This window comes from Schistocerca nitens, chromosome 10 (assembly GCF_023898315.1).
Source record: "Schistocerca nitens isolate TAMUIC-IGC-003100 chromosome 10, iqSchNite1.1, whole genome shotgun sequence".
Lineage (NCBI taxonomy): Eukaryota > Metazoa > Arthropoda > Insecta > Orthoptera > Acrididae > Schistocerca > Schistocerca nitens.
The window spans coordinates 154,517,249-154,539,425 of record NC_064623.1 but is presented as its reverse complement, the minus strand read 5'-3'; the positions used below and the strand labels follow the sequence as shown (position 1 = coordinate 154,539,425).

The 22,177-nt window shown below is 45.4% G+C and overlaps 1 protein-coding gene across 1 annotated transcript; it reads right to left on the bottom strand.

Annotated features, from left to right (window-relative positions):
* Positions 1-10,678: 10,678 nt before the first annotated feature.
* LOC126210118 (cuticle protein 16.5-like) lies at positions 10,679-22,110 on the bottom strand. The gene is made up of 2 exons (XM_049939261.1): positions 22,067-22,110; positions 10,679-13,422 (listed from the first exon to the last, which is right to left on the bottom strand). The coding sequence occupies exons 1-2, from the start codon at positions 22,079-22,081 to the stop codon at positions 12,667-12,669; spliced, it is 771 nt and encodes a 256-aa protein (XP_049795218.1). The 5' UTR covers positions 22,082-22,110; the 3' UTR covers positions 10,679-12,666.
* Positions 22,111-22,177: the final 67 nt, after the last annotated feature.

Here is a 22,177-nt window from a genome sequence, read left to right as displayed (position 1 = left end):
AACCAAACAACATATCACCAATCACTTAACTTCTAATAAACTGCGATTTCTCGAGAAGACCTGGCGCAGCACCCCCAAATCGCTCTCCCGAACCGTCCGCTGCCAGCCGCTTCAACGGACGCAGGAAGGCGCGCCGATCTCCCGTCTCACGGCGTCGCAGCTCGCACAGGCCAGACTGATGTCGTGGGTTGACTCCTGTTGCTCTCGTGTCGACTGCGAAGTCACTAGCCACTCGCTATACGCCGCGGCCCACTGGACTCACGTGGCGACCTCACATGCGCCGACGCTCAAGACGGACAAGTCATCTTGTGTCTCAGTGCGCGACCGACCCACCGATCGATCCAACCGACAATGACCATTGCCTGAGCAAACTCGAGCAGACGCGCAGACTCAGATGCAGGAACTAAGCCCCGACCGGGCGACCACTCGCTGAGTTCTCTTACTGGCGGAGTGGGAAGACTCTCATTTCGCCGGCTTTAAAGGTTGATCCGAACGACAGACATACTAGCGCTCCGAACGACAGATAGACACTAACTGCCTAACAAATGCGGACGAGAGACAGACTATCAAGCTGGGGACGAGAGACTGACCAACTGGCGAGCTCATAGTGCCCTTAAATGCACGTGAACGGGCAACCTTTCCCCTTTCCCACCAGAGGGAGACACCAAAGCTGCGATTGCCACAGTGACGCCCCCGTCAGAAACGGAGGGCGACTGCTTCACACCACGCGCTGTGGCACGCTCGTCAAAACAGCAAAAATTTACCACAGCTCACTCCACATTTCAAAAGTTTCTACTCTCCTCTTTTCATATTGCTTATCGCCCTCACTTCAATCATGTAGAACATTACTCTCCAGACAAATACGATTAGCATTTAGTGAGTAATGCAACACGACCTTATCCCACCTTGCTGGCAAGGCCTATGTGCCCTCATGGTACTGCTCTACTGGCCGACATGGGATCCAACGTCTTTCTGGTAGACGAATGTGTCAGCAGTATCAGAAGAGACGTCGAGTTGTGGATCGAGGTGTTCGATTGTGATTCGTCCATCACCTCGAATCAGAGTGTCTACTGGATCCAACACTGGGGAACTCACAGCTATGGATGGCACACCGGGAGATCAGACAGGTTTGCATGACATTATTGCGATGATGACAGACGTATCGCCCAACGACTCACCGTGCTTTTGTTCACTCCCATGTCTCCGTAGACGTTCTGCAGGCGCCTATGAATATCTGCGATGCTCTGGTTTTCCGCCTAAGGGAACTCCATGACAGCTCTCTGCTTCGAACACATCTCCGCTACAGACGCCATTTTGAAGGTTACGTATATCGCCGCCACCTATCGGAACTTCGTGAAACTATAGTGACTGAAGCAGGAATATTCCACGATGCCCCACAACGAATTCCGCATTTTTCAACGTAAATTCTTAAGAATTTATTTTTTTTACTAGCGATTCATCAAGAACATTAACACATTTAATCACAATATGTAAGCATGGAAGTAGTTGCCAGGGAGTAACTGATGAAATCATAACCAAATTCCTTTTAACAAATGGGAACTTTATTCACTTTAATAGTGCCTAAAAGCATTTTTTAAAAGAAACAGATTTAAAATTATAATCAAAAAGCACCCTCTGAATATCAAAGTTACAATTTATTCAGAGGCAGAAAGATACAAGTTTTGACTGTACGAGCTTTCGGGCAGAGAACCTTGCCGCTCCCTTTTGACAGCGCCGTAGTTACAACCGCTCACAACAGCATCTGAAAGACTATACTGGTGCAAATCTGCAACACACCAGATAACTCTAAACTAAGATTTTTAACAATTTACACAAGCACCCGTAGGAAGGATGTAAATGGTACAAAACACCAACAGTTAAAATATTAACCTTGCCACCGAAGGTGCAACTTGATTTTAACTTCTAAGAAAAGTCTTACGGTGAAAGGGTGGCAATTTTATATACTAAAATGATCATTTAAATAAAAGCCCATGAAATGCAATCTTATATAAAATTCTACAAGTTTGGCCAAACAACAGTTAAGATGCTCTACAGTACACAGATACTGCCTCTCAAGATCACAGGCAATAATATCAAAGTTTCCAAAGATCAAAACATATTTCAGGTATTCGGCCGTTACACTCCAAGCAATAAATTTGTTAACACACCAAATCCGACAAACATGACAGATGCAGCTACCAACGGACGGTAGATTGATAAGGAGATTACCGAACAACCCGAACCGCAGGTTCCTCTAAACTGCCCCTACTGCACAAGGGAAAAACGGACCACCCTATTCATAAACAACCATCTTCCCGCGGGTGGGCACCATTATCATCTAGCGGTGTACCTGTGGCAAGGTCTATATTGGTACTACGAAAAGAAGTGAATGCCACAGGTAAACTGTTTCGTGGTCAATACCATCTCTAATAAAATCCAGCATCGATACATTCACAGTGAGCGTACCCAGGGAAGGAGTTTTAAAATTAAGTTTCAGGGACAGTCGGATTAAAGTCTAAATAGCAAGCTAGCCCACTCGGTAGTGGAAGCGATGTTTCCAGGCCGTCTGCTCTAGATGAAATGAGCAGAAATCAAGACGGCACTCGCTGAGCTCCACAGCGCCGGCCAGAGGGCGCCGTGTTCGGCGTAGTTAGTCTTCTCTCGTAGCGCCAACTTACGAGAGCGTGCACCTGCGTTGTGGCATCGTAACTATCGACACCACATATTCCCACATCCCCTATCATGTTTTTATTTATTTCTCAATTCGTCGATCAGTATTTGAATTTTACGCCGTTATCACCCCGAACACCCGACGGCAGCGCCGTATTGCGCCCATCATTGCTGTTGTTGTTGTGGTCTTCAGTCCTGAGACTGGTTTGATGCAGCTCTCCGCGATACTCTATCCTGTGCAAGCTTCTTCATCTCCCAGTACGTACTGCAGCCCACATCCTTCTGAATCCGCTTAGTGTATTCATCTCTAGGTCTCCCTCTACGATTTCTAACCTCCACACTGCCCTCCAATACAAATTTGGTGATCCCTTGATGCCTCAGAACATGTCCTACCAATCGATCTCTTCTTCTAGTTAAGTTGTGCCACAAACTCCTCCCCAATTCTATTCAATACCTCCTCATTAGTTATGTGATCTACCCATCTAATCTTCAGCATTCTTCTGTAGCACCACATTTCGAAAGCTTCTATTCTATTCTTGCCCAAACTATTTCTAGTCCATGTTCCACTTCCATATATGGCTACACGCCATACAAATACTCTCAGAAACGACTTCCTGACACTTAAATCGATACTCGATGTTAACAAATTTCTCTTCTTCAGAAACGCTTTCCTTGCCATTGCCAGTCTACATTTTATATCCTCTCTACTTCGACCATCATCAGTTATTTTGCTCCCCAAATAGCAAGACTCCTTTACTACTTTAATTCCTCATTTCCTAATCTAATTCCCTCAGCATCGCCCGATTTAATTCGACTACATTCCATTATCCTCGTTTTGCTGTTGTTGATGTTCATCTTATATCCTCCTTTCGAGACACTATTCATTCCGTTCAAGTGCTCTTCCAAGTCCTTTGCTGTCTCTGACAGAATTACAATATCATTGGTGAACCTCAAAGTTATTATTTCTTCTCCATGGATTTTAATACCTACTCCGAATTTTTCTTTGTAACAACTGAAACGGCTTCTGATACCAAATGTAACAGTTGTGTTACTAAATGTGACACTTCTGTCACTAAATGTAACTGGGTTTTCTCTTTTGATGCAAGTCAATTGTCAGGATGAGCATTCTAAAGCATTCTGTCAGGGTGAAAATATTAAATAATTTAACTTTTCTCTCTTAACAACATGTGGGCAGGGTGGGTTCTTCCTTGGCTCGGGTATGAGGTCGAATGAAACATCATTTTTACATAAGAATAACTTTTATTGAAGATTTGTACAACTGTATCTTACGGAATATTCTGGTTCGGAGAGCGGCAGCTGTGTCGTTTGTGAAGTCTTCTGCTGCGGCAGCGGCAGCGGCGGCGGCGTCTGATTACGCGTAGCGGTGTGTATCTCGTGTCGCCGTCTCGCCCAGCTGACGGGAGACGCGCAGCGCGAGGTGGCCGGTTTAATTATTGCGAGCGAAGTCGTGCATCGGATGATACCTTGGGTGTCGCGTCCCAGTGTTTCTCTTCTCTAAGCGGCCGCGTGTGTTCCGCGTCGGCCAGCGGAGCGGCGCGGCGGGAGAAGGCCAACGTGGCGGACTCGAACCACGGACTCCCGCTTGCCAGTCTTCGGCTGTCAGGTCTTCATCCCAGCTCACAGGTGACTACTGATGTGAGGCCGTCTCCTTCCCGTCCTCACGAGTCACCCGGGTATGTAAAAACCAGACTTCAAATACCTTTTGACTTCTGTCTTCTGGCGCCGTGGCTGCTGCTTGCTATTCCATTACAGCGGCGGACTTGGTTCGTCTGTGCATGATGCAGACTCTTCTTGCATGACGGTCTTCAGCACCGAAACTGACTGAAAACTTCTTCGTCTTCTTCGTCTCTTCTCTCCGTCTCCGTCTTCGTCTCCGTCTCCATCTCCGTCTCCGTCTTCATCTGTCTTCATCTGTCTGGCCCACTGCGTCTCGCGTATTTATTCACTTCAGTTTACTGGAGGTGAACGACTTCACAGTCATTGCCTCGTCTGTCACGTTGAAAAGCTTCTCGAAGAATCTTCTTAACGTCGGTCGTTGGCTCTTGGAATGTAGGTGAGGGCCTTTGATCACATGTGACGACTGAGAAACACGTGAGCCGGTCATTGCCTCTTCTGTCACGTTGAAAAGCTTCTCGAAGAATCTTCTTAACGTCGGTCATTGGCTCTTGGGATGTAGGCGAGGGCCTTTGCTCACATACGACAACTGAGAAACACGTGAGCTAGTCGGGCGATGCCCTGACGGCTGAATCGACAGCGCCCGCTTATGTGGAACTTGCTGACTTCACGGTCATTGTCTCTTCTGTTCTGCTGTTTTGCCCGCTGAATGCCAGTATGTAACTCTCTAAACTAAACCAAGTTTTTCATTTATATCCTAATTTCTAGTTCACTTTGATTTCACTGATTTATTTACTTAAGTACCACTCAACACTGCTTGCTCAATATACAGATTGAATAACATCGGGGAAAGGCTACAACCCTGTCTCACCCCTTTCCCAACCACTGCTTCCCTTTCATGCCCCTCGACTCTTATAACTGCCATCTGGTTTCTGTACAAATTGTAAATAGCCTTTCGCTACCTGTATTTGACCCCTGGCACCTTCAGAATTTCAAAGAGAGTATTACAGTCAACATTGTCAAAAGCTTTCCCTAAGTCTACAAATGCTAGAAACGTAGGTTTGCCTTTCCTTAATCTATTTTCTAAGATAAGTTGTAGGGTCAGTATTGCCTCGGGTGTTCCAACATTTCTACGGAATCCAAACTGATCTTCCCCGAGGTCGGCTTCTACCAGTTTTTCCATTCGTCTGTAAAGAATTCGTGTTAGTATTTTGCAGCCGTGACTGATAGTTCGGCAATTTTCACATCTGTCAACACCTGCTTTCTTTGGGATTGGAATTATTATATTCTTCTTGAAGTCTGAGGGTATTTCGCCTGTCTCACATATCTTGCTCACCAGATGGTCAGGACTGGCTCTCCCAAGGCTACGAGTAGTTCTAATGGAATGTTGCTTACTCCCTGGCCCCTGTTTCGGCTTAGGTCTTTCACAGTTCTCTGTCATACTCTTCACGCAGTATCATAGCTCCCATTTCATCTTCATCTACATCCTCTTCCATTTCCATAATATTGTCCGCCCACCCCGTCTGTTAACAGACTGTATTACCTATTGTGCGAGGCACAACTTGGGTATCCGCCTGAGCGTGGGAAACTACCTAGAAATTCATGTTGGCCGGCGTACCAGTCCACGGTCTTTAGATAATCTGCCGCGTGATCAGGATCTGCCTGACCTCCTTGTCTCGCAAACTAGAGCACTGCTTGTTATGCTACAAGAGCAGGTATTAATGTACAACCATCTCTGTCAGAGAAGTAACCTGAGTCAGATCCAAGCAATACTGAATGCAAGCTTGAGTTCGAATCGTAAGGCTAGAACAGTATTCGCCCGACTACTTGGACGGCCGTAACATGTAGCGACATTGGCACGCGTCCACTGCAAACGGAGAAGTCGGCCACGTACGGCATTGCACAGCCGACTCACGGTCGGATCCCAGTGAAATAGGATTGGTCGGACGTAGTCAGTGCAAATGAGCGCTTGTTGCTGTCCCTGACTGTGTGTGTTTTGTACTTAATTATCAGCTACGGACTTGTAAGTTGTGAATGAGGACACTGAAGCTAATGAAAAGGTCCCTATGACGACTAAGGTCATCTACCTGGCAAATTTCGCGGACAATAGTACAGATTCATTAAAGAAATTTAATTGTCTGCTGCCTGTATAATATACACTGAGGTGATACCTCTTAATACCGTGTCGGACCTCCTTTTTCCCAGCGTAGTGCCGCTTGTCGAAAAATTCGTTCAAATGGCTCTAAGCACTATGGGACATCTGACTTCATCAGTTCCCCAGACTTAGAACTACTTAAACCTAACTAACCTAAGGACATCACACACATCCATGCCCGAGGCAGGATTCGAACGTGCGACAGTAGCAGCAGCGCGTTTCCGGACTGAAGCGCCTCGAACCGCTCGGCCACAGCGGCCGGCTTGCCGCATTTCGACATGACATGAAATCGACAAGTAGTTGGAAGTCCCCTTCAGAAATACTGACCCGCGCTGCCTCTATAGCCATCCATAACTGCGAAAGTGTTGCCCGCACAGGATTTTGTACTACACCTACATTCTACATCTATACTCCGCAAGCCACCCAACGGTGTGTGGCGGAGGGCACATTACGTGCCAGTCATTACTTCCCTTTCCTGTTCCAGTCGCATGTGGTTCGCGGGAAGAATGACTGCCTGAAAGCCTCCGTGCGCGCTCTAATCTCGTGATCTCCTCGGGAGGTATAAGTAGGAAGCAATACAAAAATGGTTCAAATGGCTGAGCACTATAAGACTTGACTTCTGAGGTCATCAGTCGCCTAGAACTTAGAACTAATGAAACCTACCTAACCTAAGGACGTCACACACATCCATGCCCGAGGCAGAATTCGAACCTGCGACCGGAGCGGTCGCTCGGTTCCAGACTGTAGCGCCTAGAACCGCACGGCCACTGATACCTCATCCAGAAACGCACCCTCTCGAAACCTGGACAGAAAGCTACACCGCGTTGCAGAGCGCCTCTCTTGCAGAGTCTGCCACTTGAGTTTGCTAACCATCTCCGTAACGCTATCACGCTTACCAAATAACCCTGTGACGAAACGCCCCGCTCTTCTTTGGATCTTCTCTATCTCCTCTGTCAACCCGACCTGTTACGGATCCCACACTGATGAGCAATACCCAAGTATAGGTCGAACGAGTGTTTTGTCAGCCACCTCCTTTGTTGATGGACATTTTCTAAGGACTGTCCCAATGAATCTCAACCTGGTACCCCCCTTACCAACAATTAATTTTATATGATCATTCCACTTCAAATCGTTCCGTACGCATACTCCCAGACATGTTACAGAAGTAACTGCTACCAGTGTTTGTTCCGCTATCATATAATCACACAATAAAGGATCCTTCTTTCTATGTATTCGCAATACATTATATTTGTCTATGTTAAGGGTCAGTTGCCACTCCCTGCACCAAGTGCCTATCCGCTGCAGATCTTCCTGCATTTCGCTGCAGTTTTCTAATGCTGCAACTTCTCTGTATACTACAGCATCATCCGCGGAAAGCCGCATGGAACTTCCGACACTCCAACTGACCTCTCGATTATCTCCCACAAATGTTCGAAGTGATACACATAGGGCGGTCTGGGTGGTCGAATCATTCGCTCGAACTGTCCGGAATGTTCTTCAAACCAGTCGTGAGCAACTGTGGCCGGTTACATGGCGCATTATCATCCATAAAAATTCGGTCGTTGTTTGGAAACATGAATGGCTGAAAATGGTGTCCAAGTAGCCACACACAACCATTTCCAGTCAATGATCAATTGAAACAGAGGATCCAGTCCACTCCACATAAACACAACCCACACCATTATGGAGCCGCCACCAGCTTACACAGTGCCTTGCTGATAAAGTGGATCCATTTCTTCGTGATGTCTACACCACACACCAACCCGACCATAAACTCGTACCAAATGAAATCGGGACTCATCTGACCGATATGTTCAGAAGCCAAGAAGAGGCACTGTTGCCAAAGAACTCGCATCCGTCGCCTGTTGCCATGGCTCATTGACGCCAGATTTCGCCTCACTGTCCAAATGGGAAGGTTCATCGTACATTCCACAATGACGTCGGCAGTTAGTTCACGCAGCGTTACTTATCTATTAGCCCTGACAGCTCTTTGCAAACGCCGTTGTAAACGATTAGCTTTTCAGAGCATTCACATAAGGTTGGCTCCCGTGGCGACACCAACAACGTGCTGACATGAGGAAAGTCTCCAACCGATTTCTCATACACAAACAGCAGTTGACCGGCGTTGCCTGGTGAAACGTTGTTGTGATGCCTCGTGTAAGGAGGAGAAATGCGTACCTACACGTTTCCGACTTTGTTAAAGGTAAGATTGTAACCTATCGCGATTGCGTTTTATCGTATCGCGTCATTGCTGCTCGCGTTGGTCGAGATCCAGATAGGCAGAATATGGAATCGGTGAGTTCAGGAGGGTAATACGGAACGCCGTGCTGGATCCCAACGGCCTCGTATCACTAGCAGTCGAGATGACAGGTATCTTATCCGCATGGCTGTAACGGATCGTGCAGCCACGTCTCGATCCCTGAGTCAACAGATGGGGACGTTTGCAGGACAACAGCCATGTGCACGAACAGACCGACGACGTTTGCAGCAGCATGGACTATCAGCTCGGAGACCGTGGCTGCGGTTACCCTTGACGCTGCATCACAGACAGGAGCGACTGCGATGGTGTACTCAACGACGAACCTGGGTGCACGAATGGCAAAACGTAATTTTTTCGGATGAATCCAGGTTCTGTTTACAGTTCTGAGGACAGTTCTGAACAGAACCCCAAGAGCTCTATCGAAGAACCCAATAACATTTTTCTATGGCGATAACAGTTCGAGATAGATTGATTTAATGTGGGACACACTTTCTCTACAGAAAATATAAATATATTCGTACAACAGTTCTGATGACAGTTCTGGACACTACGTGAAGAGTTCTATCTAAAATCCTAGTAGCATTTTTTTGTGCAGGTAATACTTAGGTCGGCGTCAACAAAATACTTCCGTATTCTAAGGAGGAAGTTGGTTATTGAAATTTCGTGATAAGATTCCGCCGCAACGAAAAAGACATGAAACACAGCCACGATGTGGTAATTGTCCCACTATATACTACCGGTACCTCATTACTGAAACGTCCTATTGTAAAATCTGTTTTGATATACTGTTTAATATAGTGAACTTGAAAGCAAGAAGTTTTCAGGCTTGAGTAAATATATCTTAGAGTATAAGCAACATTTCTTTACGTCTTCAGATATTACTAGTGAATTCAAAATCTCTGTAAGTTCCGAAAAATGTGAAATGTCTTTTGTCACTGTTAACTGTCCTGAAACGTGACTTTTAAATAATATTGCGACGCTTTCAGTTTTTTACAATTGCTTTGTTGTATATTTGTATAAAAATGAAATTTGTAATGAGATAACATTAATAAAAGTTGAGTGCTGCATTTGAAACGAAACCGGAGTAGTTGCGCAACAGAAACGCTATCACTTTCTTTTTCATCCATCTTCTTTTGTTTTCAGAACAAATAACGAGTAGATAGCTTTTTAATTTTATCTTGTATTTTGACCACCGTCTTAATCTTTTCAGTTTCTCTTTGATATACATTACGTTGAGGTATGTATGATGTGTATGGCTTTCGTAATTGTGACTGTAACCACATTTGTTTTAGGCAGTGTACTGCGTTATTTTAGCGATGGGATAACACATTTCTTTTGCATGTTAACTTTGCTGTATTGAATTTTACACATCTATTCCCGCAGGTTTCGGTTTTCAACCGTCATCCACAGAAACCGGTCGAAATAAATGTGTAAAGTTTAATACAGCAAAGTTAACATACGTTTCTTCTGATTTTAACAACGCCTGTTATGTATTTTGGATGTTATTGTTCTTTGGCTTAGCGCTCGTATTTTGAGCCCACAACTATTGTTTCAAGTTTTCTCCACATACCAACTCGTATGGCATTGCTCACTGGGTGTCAAATGCATTTTACCTCATCTCACCTACTACTTTGTACCAAGAACACATCACAACATTGGTGAGGAATTTAAGGTGTAGTAAGTTGTGACACATGTTGTTCCAGTTAAGATCCTTATGTTTTTGCTGCACTTTGTTAGATCTTAGTCTATCTATTAGTTAACTGTAAATTACTTTTGGCTGTTTTTTATTCCTGGAGCATGTATTTTGCTATATGTGTAACTCTTTCACGAAAGATTTTACGTAGTTTATTGTCCGTTTGGTTTAACATTAACCATTCAGCTATAAGCCCCTCCTCACTGCTACTAAGCGTATTTAAAGGATAGGAACATGCCAGACGAAAATAAATCCACAGATCATCTGAGATGCGAACAATATTTTTATTTTCTAAATACAACATGGGCGGTGAAAAAAGTAACAAATATGTACAATAACAGTATCGTAACAATCGGATCTTACAGTGGAATGTTCACAGGTTTGAGTCTGAACAAGCTCTGGAACCTTCAAAGGAAGTCGAGGGTATGACAGGGAGAAGTAGGGAAATCTTTTGACTGGGAGACCGTTAGTTCCGATTGCCGCGTTAAGAACATTCGGCTGCAGTATGAGGAAGGAATGCTTTGGAGTTGTGTACCTTTAAGTTTACGAAGACGCAGAGCCGTAGTCGAAGCTATCGACTTGTTTTCACAGGAAGTGGAAAGGACGCAGCTAGCTGTATATTTAGCTGCTTGGACGAACGCTGTTGCGAGAGTGGAAATCGGACATTTCTCCTTTGGAACAGAAGTCACGCAAACTGCGAGAAACCTTCCCACGTGATCCGAAGCGGTGGAGTGGGTTTCGCGTCGGGATTTCTTTTGCCTCCGTTAGCTGGAGTTTTTCCAGGCACGTCTCGGCAGTTTTTCTTCGGAAGGACAGCCAACGCAGAATGCGTGTCCGACATGTGTGTCACTCTTTGAGAGAGAGAGCGTAGAAATGAGTAACTGGAATAGGGAGCGAAAAACAGTGCGGAAGATCAGAGTTGTGGGTTGAATGCTGGGTGTGGAGTATTTGTATGTCAGAAGACTAACATTTAATTTTTGTATCCTCGATCCACACCAGTATGCCTAGTGCGTCTTTTACAGTTTGCAGGAAAGGCAGTTTGCACATTCCAAAACTTACTTCCAGGCTCGAAAAAGTGTAAGTATGTCTCCTGAGACATATGCGAGCAGGAATGTCTCGTTTTCACTGGAGTAGGGTGAGTTGAGTCCCGATAAGAGAATGGTTTTCTATGCTGCTTACAGCTTGAGTCCGTGAAAAATTAGAGCGCAAGGTAGTCAGATGGTAGGCAGCAGTTCGTAGTATGCGAACACAATTCTACCAATTTCGCCGGGTCTGTTCACCCGCTGCATTGCAGCCAGTTTTGGTAAAGTTAACGTTGGGATTTAGAACATGTGCAGATCGAATCGTGAAATACACTATCCATCAATCCCGAGCTGTTTTGATGATACGTGGAATTTATTAATCAATACATTTCACCTCACAGCGAAGAGAAAGCATTCTCCACAAACCGTTTTGTTTTACAACTAAGTATTCAGCAGACCGCATACGGAGAAACAGCAACAGGGAGAGAATCCTATAACGTGTGGAATGGAATACGTATGGATTTCCACCTCTGTGAAGCCATGAGAAATGTGTGATTCACCTGAAGCCAATATTGGCGTATGTCAGATTTGTTATGCAACCGTTTGCCGCGGTAAGCATTCACGTATTAGTTTTATGAATTCCAACGTGTTTTTCTTATTGGAACAAGAAAACGGCGTTTGAACTTAAAAAAACTAAGAGCCGTATGTACTTAGCGTTAACTTCGCTATAAGAGCGTACTTAGGTTTCCTGTTGATAGCTGCGTGCGAAAAACGCAGTGCAAGAGGTATAATTTCTTTGTGTAACCGCGCTGTGCAAGGATAAACAGCAGTCGTCAGGAACTGTGGTGTAGCTCTAACGCTAGAACTAAAATGTAGTAGTGGCAGGAAGGGTTTGAAGACTAGTACGCAGACAAGCTAAGGTGGGACTGTGTGCTATCGTTGAAGCGTAGAGTTTGGAAGCGTGACACTATTTCTTCAGCTCTGAGCCTTTTAAGAATCTGCAGGAGTGGGATGTCTTTTGGCAATCTCTCCGAGTACACATTCCTCGGGCTGAGGAAAAGAAGAGGAGATGATACACTGTTTTGCGGAATTAACTGATGGAACGAGGTAGGAAAACATGAGGACGGGATACAGGATTTTGTGAAGTTAAATGGTGGAACGAGGTGGTTCTTGGGGAAACGTTGCAGAGCTTGACAAGACTGTCGGGTTTAACCGCAGTGGATAACCGCATCTAGCCGTAGTAGGCATAGTGTGCGAACGCGGGAGCAGCCGCGTAGGCAGCGGGGGCGGCGTAGGCTGCGGGGGCGGCGATGGCCGCCTTAGCCACCAGTGGAGCGGCTACTGCGGGGGCTGCAGCGTAGGCGGCGGGGGCGGCGAAGGCTGCCTTGGCAACGAAGGGTGCCGCCACTGCAGGCGCTGCGGCGTAGGCGGCAGGGGCGGCGAAGGCTGCCTTCGCTACTAGTGGAGCAGCGACTGCGGGGGCTGCGGCGTAGGCAGCGGGGGCGGCGTAGGCGGCGGGCGCTGCATAGGCTGCGGGGGCGGTGAAGGCGGCCTTGGCCACCAGCGGAGCAGCGACCGCCGGAGCGGCGGCGTAGGCGGCGGGGGCGGCGTAGGCGGCAGGGGCGGCGAAGGCGGCCTTGGCAACGAACGGAGCGGCGACTGCGGGGGCGGCGGCGTAGGCTGCGGGGGCGGCGAAGGCTGCCTTAGCTACCAGAGGGGCGGCGACCGCAGGGGCGGCAGCGTACGCGGCGGGGGCGGCGTAGGCCGCGGCCGGGAAGGTGTAGGCGGCGGCTGCGGGGTAGGCGAGGGGGGCGGCGGCGGCAGCGAGGAAGCCGCGCTTGTCGCGGGGGCGGACTCCCGGCTGCTCGACGGGCTCCGTGTCCTGCGAGGGGGCGGCGGCCTGGGGGCGGGCCTCCGCCTCCGGCTCCAGCTCCTCCCTCTGGGCGGCGGCGCTGCCCAGCAGCAGCAGCACGGCGCAAGAGATCACCTGTGGGAGGCGTACATCAGCAGGTCACTCCAGGGAGTTAAGAAATGACTGAGGCTAAGGTGTACGGCGACACATCACAAAGTAAGTTCCACGTTATTATGGAAGTGCAAGTTTGAATGCTGCATTACACTTCAAAGTGACACAGATACATAAAATTGTTTTTCACTGTAGGCACGAAGACTGTGTAAACAGCGATCGGATCGTTCTAGCAATCAGTCACTTCTTCGTCAGTAAAAATACCCTCCTTTGTCACAGAATAGTGTGTGAATGTCCTCACCGTTGGAAAATCTTTTTCCTCGTGGATTTTTTTCAGCTTGCCGAAAGACTGAACTCGCACGGCGCAAGATCAGGATTTCACCCAAATCTCTGCGGCCTCATCAAATAGTTGACACCGTTTCCGTACAGCTGGACTCGGTATTGCGCTTTGTCCATATACCGCGAGAATTCGACTCTGAATCTGTACGCAATTTAGACAGTGGCCACCCTGTGATTTTCGAGGAAAAACTGCAGCAAGTAGGCACTGTGCGAGGGAATTTAAAACCTCGATTTGCACAGGAGTTCCGGAGAGATAAATCAGGACTCCATGCAGAATCGTGTTCCTCTGGCTGATTCGTTACGATTAATGGAGGTAAGATTTGGTGTTGAATTAACGAACCTATGTCAACATGTATTGAGTTCCACTTCCTTTTAGTCAGTGACCAGTACTATGAATAGACAGATGGAGTTGCGATAGGAACCCCGTTGTCGCCTATTATTGCCAATTTGTCTACGGAAGACTTAGAGATACGTGCCTTGGAGTCGGCAGCTTTGAAATCAGCGTGTTTTGTGAGATATGTAGACGATACTTCTATTGTTTGGCCTCATTGCAGTCAGAATTTGAACGGCTTTTTAGAACACCAGAATTCAATCCAACTGAATATTCGTTTCACGGTGGAGGTGCAAAAGAATGGCTGCCTTTTCCTTCTTGATGTGTTGGTCAGGACGAAGGTTGATGGTATGTGGGGACATGCCTTTTGTAGGAAACCTAATCACACTGACTTGTATCTGCAGGCTGATGGTTGTCACCATCCGGCCCAAAGTGAAGAGGTACTTTGTACCTTGCTTCACAGGGTCCACCTTGAGAGTTCGTCAGCCGAGTTAACCTACCTTGAGGCCACCTTTCGTCAGGAAGGATACAGTGAAAGGGAGATCAGATTTACCGGGCACCGGGTGAGTGACGATAATATGCAGTTGGCACCAACGTCTACGGCCTTTCTACCTTGCGCAGGGAGCAATACCAGTACGATTCGCCTATTTTGCGGATATATGATGTGAAATGTGTTTTACAACTTCCGTCTGAGATCACAGTCGTTTGAGACTCTTTTAACGATGATCTTGGTTTGTGTGAGGTGTGTGTGTAATGTATTCCATGCAGCTGTGGCATGTCATATATTGGACAGACTGCCAGGGCTGTGGAGGTCTGGTGTACTGAACACAAGTGGCACACTGGCTTACAACAGTCGAACAAATCAGCCAATGCAGAACCTTGTCTTCACACTGGTCATTCTATGGAATATAACAACGGGGAGATTCTGGCTTGCCTTTCCAACTAATGGAGTAGTGCCGTTATGGAAGCCGAATCCTGCCTCGGGCATGGATGTGTGTGGTGTCCTTAGGTCAGTTAGGTTTAAGTAGTTCTAAGTTTCCAGAATTCTGGAAACATCTCCCAGGCTGTGGCTAAGCCATGTCTCCGCAGTATCCTTTTTTCAGGAGCGCTAGTTCTGCAAGGTTCGCAGGAGAACTTCTGTAAGGTCTGGAAGGTAGGAGACGAGATACTGGCAGAAGTAAAGCTGTGAGTACCGGGCCTGAGTCGTGCTTCGGTAGCTCAGATGGTAGAGCACTTGACCGCGAAAGGAAAGGTACCGAGTTCGAGTATCGGTCGGGCACATAGTTTTAATCTCCCAGGAAGTTTCAGTTCTAAGTTCTAGGGGACTGATGACCTCAGATGTTAAGTTCCATAGTGCTCAGCGCCATTTGAACCATTTGTTATGGAAGCAGTTGAGATCACTCTTGTAACGGAGGTTTTTCCTTAATTTCTGCGAGGAATCCTGCTTTCTCTCTCCCTTGTCGAAAAACACAGTTAATGCTACCTCAGCCATTGTTTAGTATTTTTCTCTATCGATAACCTCTGGCTTCAGTCACCTTTGGTGGTGTGGTGACGCTTTTGTTAACAGCGTGCGTGTGTGTGTGTGTGTGTGTTTTATTTTTCCGGATTTTCTCTGCAAATCGAGGTTTTAAATTCACGTACATGCTGCAGTTTTACCCTAAAAATGTGTGGTCACCTGTCGAAGTATTCGGCGGTTGTCTTTGACGTCACTCGGCTGCATTTCCGTAAGTTAATTGAATATTGTACAGGCTGGGAGAAAATCAGTTCTCACACACAATTTATGTGGATCTAGAACCAATTTCAAAAACACCTCGATGTTGCCTACGAACTCCTTCTTCCGGGCGCTTCCAGAGAACGGCGCCAGGTGTACGGTCCTCGTCATGAGGAGCACGCGCAGTGTTTATGTGTGCGTGGAGTAAAGCGTCGGTCACGTGACCTGATTGAGAGTGTGGCCAGGACGCGACGAATTGACGGATGAGCGACAGAGCCGCTTTCCACACATTGCGACAGCACGGGCTGTCGTGTACTCCAGCGAGAAGCGGCACATTTCTTTCACCGCTGGCACGCTACTGGCAGTATTCCAATTAGGTGCGTTTTGTGCTTACTCAGCCGTTCAACGACCGTAAACACTTCTATTATTTGTCGCAGGTTTGACTCGGAGCCTCCACAACGATAGTCATACAGTATCTCATTGACGTACTCCTGGCAGAGCCAAACGAGAAAAAAACGTCCTGTTACTGTTTCTTGACCTTGCAGATCGCTTTGATTGCGTGGGCTGGTGAAGTCTATGGTATTAATGGTATCCCACCTGCATCGATTGAGTTTTATTGCAGAAAGCAGAGGATAAAATTGACAGATTCTGTTGCGAGAATGAAATTAAACTGACAATGAGTAGCTTTAATATGTTGTGTCCCACAAGGATCCGTATTGGGTCCACTTTTGTTCTTAACCTATATAAATGATTTTCCAATGACTGTAGAGTGCAGTTGAAAACTGTAACGTTTGGTGATTAGAGAAGCAAACCTATCACGGGTCCAAACTCAGGCTTACCAGGGACACCTCAAGTGATAGCTGAATACGTCCACAACTAGTTCACATCAAACAGTTTGAGTCTTAATTCTGCAAACATGCATGCTACTCAGTTTAAAACAAGCATAAATAACCCGCCAGTAACTAAGTAGACATTAGTGGTCATATAATAAGTGAGAAACTGTTCTTTGGATTCCATTTTTGGGTTTCAACTAGATAACAGGTTGTTACGTAGTTAACACTCAGTCCAACCAATCAAGAAACACAATTAAGTACATCTTGCCCTTAGTCACCTAAAGACAACGTATTTACTCAGCTGAAGCGAACAGTAATATCACTGAGAAAAGCAAATTAACGTAATCAGTGTAATCAAGTAAATATTAAGATATCAATAAAAGACATTTCATATAACTGTGGATGCAGCAATTTCTTTTGAAAATGATATTTTCTTTCCAGTTGACCAGGTCACTTTTATGTGACATAGCCACAAACTTTATTAAGTGGTATGGTGAATTCATTGTTAATGAAATGTGCAGATTAAATTCCTAAGGATTCACATCTTTTGTTATTATGTTCTACATTCATCAATGTTCTCCTTCTTCATGGTATCTGTGGATCACGAAGATGAATGATCACCCATCAGCTACAAGACTTGATTCAAACAATGGACTAAGGGAGTTCAAATATTAGGCGAACCAATGTAACACCAAAAAATCAGAAATGACTAAATATTTTGCTGCGAGTGCTGGAATATTTCCACAAAGAAGACGACAGCACTCCAACTGGGTTAGTAAGTTCGCTAGTGGTAAGAACTACAGTACTGGCAGTTTGCTATTCCACCGGCAAACTGACTCTCCAGTTTGATTCAAATCCGCGGACTCTAAGAAGGTCGAAGAAATGAAAAGACTCATCACCAGCGGTCTGAAAGCTATTCCCAGCTGGCAGCTATCATTCCAACGACAATTCCATGGGAGACAATTGCTTTGAAATGAAGTTCTCCAGGCGCAAACAACACCCACCATATGGCGTTCTGTCGGCCTCGCAAAGGCTGAAACGAGAAAGTTTCTTCACAGCAATAGAGGAGTAGGAACCAAAATCGGCCCAAAGTCGAGACTTCAAGAGACGGATGGCACCATCAGAAGAATTAGTCCCTGCGCATTATGAAAAACTATAAATCTGGAAATCCCTTAAAATATTGCACACAGGAACAACAGAATCCAAAGTAAATCTCCAAAAATCGGGAGACCAGTTCCTTCTGATCTATGAAGTCCAAAGAAGCCAACACGTATTTCTACCCTGATTACCCCACCCAGTGCAGCCCAGGGACCTGATAAAGCACCTGACATTGTATGCTTCTACGTTAAACTATCATCTGTTTTCTAACATACAATTTGTAATATGTAATTCATCTTATGTGTGACAGCAGAACAATTTTATCCCTATAACGTTTACTTCTTTTCCTTCTTTAAATTTATAATGTAATGCTCCTAAGACGAATAAAAAAACCGTTAAATTCTAAGAATCATCATTTATATTGAAAAACTGTATTGACCGGATTTGTTGGACACTAAACGGAATCATTTCATTCAATATAGATACCATCATAACTTAGCTTCAGCATAGTTGTGGGATGTTTACATCGTAATCGAGGTGAAGCTGTGACTTTCGGTAGCCTTCGGCTCCAAGTTTAGTATATCATTTGCTTTTTTGCTAACGGTTTTATAATGAATATTAGCATGCGTCATATATGCATCTAGATCCACATGAGTGCTGCGCAGTTAATACTTTTCCCCTGACAGAGGATTCTTAGAACCACTATCAGACTATTTCACGACCCTCCCATTGTGGAATATCACGTGGGAAAAATCAACACCTAATTGTTCCCGTACAAGCTCTGACTTCTCTTATTTAATTACGATACTCCCCTCTCCTTATGTAGGTGAGAGACAAGCAAATATTTTGAGTTCGGAAGAAATATGGTGATTGAAGTATCATGAAATCTCGCCATAACGAAAAATGCGTTTGTTTTAATGGTTGCCACCACAACTTGTTTATCGTATCAGTGACACTCTCTCATCTACTTTGCGGTAACACTAAACAAGCTGGACTACTTTCAACTTTTCCGATGTCTACCATCAGTCATACCTGGAAGGACTCGGTATCACGCACGAAAAAGCGTGGTGTAGGTTGTGTATTTAATAGATCTGTTGCATCTCCTAAGTGTTCTGCAAGAAAAAGGCAATCTTTGGTTCGCGTTCCCCACAATGTATCCTATGTGATGATTCCAATTTACGTTGTCCGTAACTGTAATGGGCTGGTATTGAGGTGAATCTATAGCCTTTAAATTGTGGAGTGCCCACTTTTCGATATGAAATGAGATGGTTAAGATTATTAGCACAGAAGACGCCTGGCATGAAAGATTTATTTGCACGGTCGTGCGATAGTGCTGTGCGTCTTTTAAAGGACCTATTCAAAACTATTGTTCCCACATTCCTAGTCTTTATCTAGCACTCGCGACTGTGGTCACAGAATAAATTCTCAGACGCGCTGCCGGGATCGCAAACGTCCGGTCCAGCTGTCACGATTTTTGCACCGTAAATGTTCGTGGAACTGAAATAGGAGCGTTTAACAGAAAAGTGACCTTCCCACGGAACGCTCTTAGACATTTTAAAGACAAGTATTCGAGGAAGACGGTGTGATAATTCTACTGGCTGCACCATATACGTCGTTAATGATAATGAGAATAAGATACAGAGATTAGGGTGGGTACCGAGGTACAAAGCAATGATTCTCACCTTCCAAACGTGGATGAAATAGAACATAAGCTAGAACTAAACTGTCCGAAAAGGTCTCGGAAGGCCCAACGGTATCGACCGACCACCATCTCATCCTCAGATGTTAGGTGTCACTGGATGCGGATATGGGGAGGGTCAGCACACCGCTATCCCAGCCACTGTCAGTTTTCGTGACCGGGGCTACTACTTCTCAATCCAATAGTTCCACAATTTGCCTCACAAGGGCTGAGTTCACGCTGGGAATAGGACATGGAATCGTTAACTTTGGTACAGAGAACCCTTCGTCTTGTATGTAACAGTAGGGCGAGAAGGTAAAAGTAGCGCCACTTGAGAGCCTTGTGGAGCTGCAGAATTGTGTAAAGTTGTAGACATTGGTCCCAGATATAAATTACGAGAAGTTACAAAGTAATCCCGCTTTCAACTTGAAGGGTGATTTGAGTACTGCAGTTCCTTTCTGGGGTTGTCCTATAACAGATGGTAGTCCTTTTACTTTCTCTGACATTCGCACTCATTTACCCAGTCAGTCACAGTTACGCCTGCTCTGAACCCTGGTGAAACTTCAGATGCAATAGGAACGGTAGGTGACAGATAAGATTCTAGAACCAATTGAAGATTGAACACTGGACCTTAGAGGCAGATATGGGTATAAAGATAGGAAGCATTAGTGATACTAGTCCGCAGCTCGTGGTCGTGCGGTAGCGTTCTCGCTACCCCGCGCCCGGGTTCCCGGGTTCGATTCCCGGCGGGGTCAGGGATTTTCTCTGCCTCGTGATGACTGGGTGTTGTGTGACGTCCTTAGGTTATTTAGGTTTAAGTAGTTCTAAGTTCTAGGGGACTGATGACCATAGATGTTAAGTCCCATAGTGATCAGAGCCATTTGAACCATTAGTGATACTACTATAGAGCCTTGTGACACTGGAGAACTGAACTGCGTAAAATTATCGAGACTGGTCTCAGTGGTGACTCCGAGATGACGATGTTTGCTCTGTTGTGCATGTCATATATAGTAAAAAAGTAATGTTGTATCTACCATGGTGCCATGTGTCACTGCCGAATTATGTAAAATTACCGAACGATGTCAAGTATCAGTCTAGGATGTGTTGCACGTTGACGAGGTCCAGAAGACCATATTTGATTTGTTGTATATATATGATATATGAAAGAAGTAATGTTGGTCCTATGATAATGACGTGTGACACTGGAGAATTTTTTTCCAGTAGTGGTCCTCTGATAGTGACCTGTAACAGTGGAGAACGTATTTCTGTAAATTTACAGAGGTTGATCTCAGATAGCAATTTACGGGAAATTACCTGTGATGAGCCCCAGATGGAGTTGTTTGCTCACGTGTATATATTTGATCTAGTAAGGCAGGAGTAGTGGTCCTATTGCAGAACGTTGTGGCACTGCAGAATTTGTGCAGACTTACAGATTGTTCTCAGATATTAATTTACGACTAGCTATCTGCGGTGAATGCCAGACATCAGTCGTCGTTCTGCAGTCTGAGTCTGATTTAGGAAAAAAAACTAATGTTTATTCCACTCTGGTAACTTGTGGCACTGCAGAATTTATGACATCATAGTGATTGGTGTGAGATGCAGTATGTAAGAAGTTATACGTTGATGTGTCTTGAAAGGAGGATATAAGATGAACATCAACAAAAGCAAAACGAGGATAATGGAATGTAGGGAATTAGATTAGGAAATGAGACACTTAAAGTAGTAAAGGAGTTTTGCTTTTTGGGGAGAAAAATAACTGATGATTGTCGAAGTAGAGAGGATATAAAATGTAGACTGGCAATGGCAAGGAAAGCGTTTCTGAAGAAGAAAAATTTGTTAACATCGAGTATAGATTTAAGTGTCAGGAAGTCGTTTCTGAAAGTATTTGTATGGATTGTAGCCATGTATGGAAGTGAAACATAGACGATAAATAGTTTGGACAAGAAGAGAATAGAAGCTTTCGAAATGTGGTGCTACAGAAGAATGCTGAAGATTAGATGGGTAGATCACATAACTAATGAGAAGGTATTGAATAGAATTGGGGAGAAGAGGAGTTTGTGGCACGACTAGAAGAAGGGATCGGTTGGTAGGTCATGTTCTGAGGCATCAAGAGATCACCAATTTAGTATTTGAGGGCAGTGCGGAGGGTAAAAATCGTAGAGGGAGACCTAGAGATGAATACACTAAGCAGATTCAGAAGGATGTAGGTTGCAGTAAGTACTGGGAGATGAAGAAGCTTGCACAGGATAGAGTAGCATGGAGAACTGCATCAAACCAGTCTCAGGACTGAAGACGACAACAACAACGTTGATGACCTACAGATGACCATGTTTACTCATTGAACTTACGAAATGTGACAAAAAAAATTGGTATTATTATAGTGCCTTGTGGTAGTGTACAGTGTAGTTGTGTAAAATTGCAGAGACTGATATCAGATGGCTATCTACAGCAAGTTTTCAGTTGTGACTCAGAGATAATGATATATGCTCTGTTGTACATGTTTGATGCTGGAAAGAAGTAATGTTGGCCCTGAAACGGTGCCTTGAGGTATTTCAGAAAAAAACTAATTTGACTGTCGGACATTGCATATAGACCGTGGCTAGTGAGTCAGCCTGTCGGTTATGCACCAGCAGAGTATCGGGCTTGAAGTGTAGACGCATACGTAGCTGCGGACTTACCAGAAAGCGGTTCATGTTGTAGGCGTGGTGGGCGGTGCTGCTGTGGAGCTAGCTGGAGTGTGCCCCGGACAGCGCGCAGACGGCTTTTATACCGGCTGCCCGCTCGCCTCT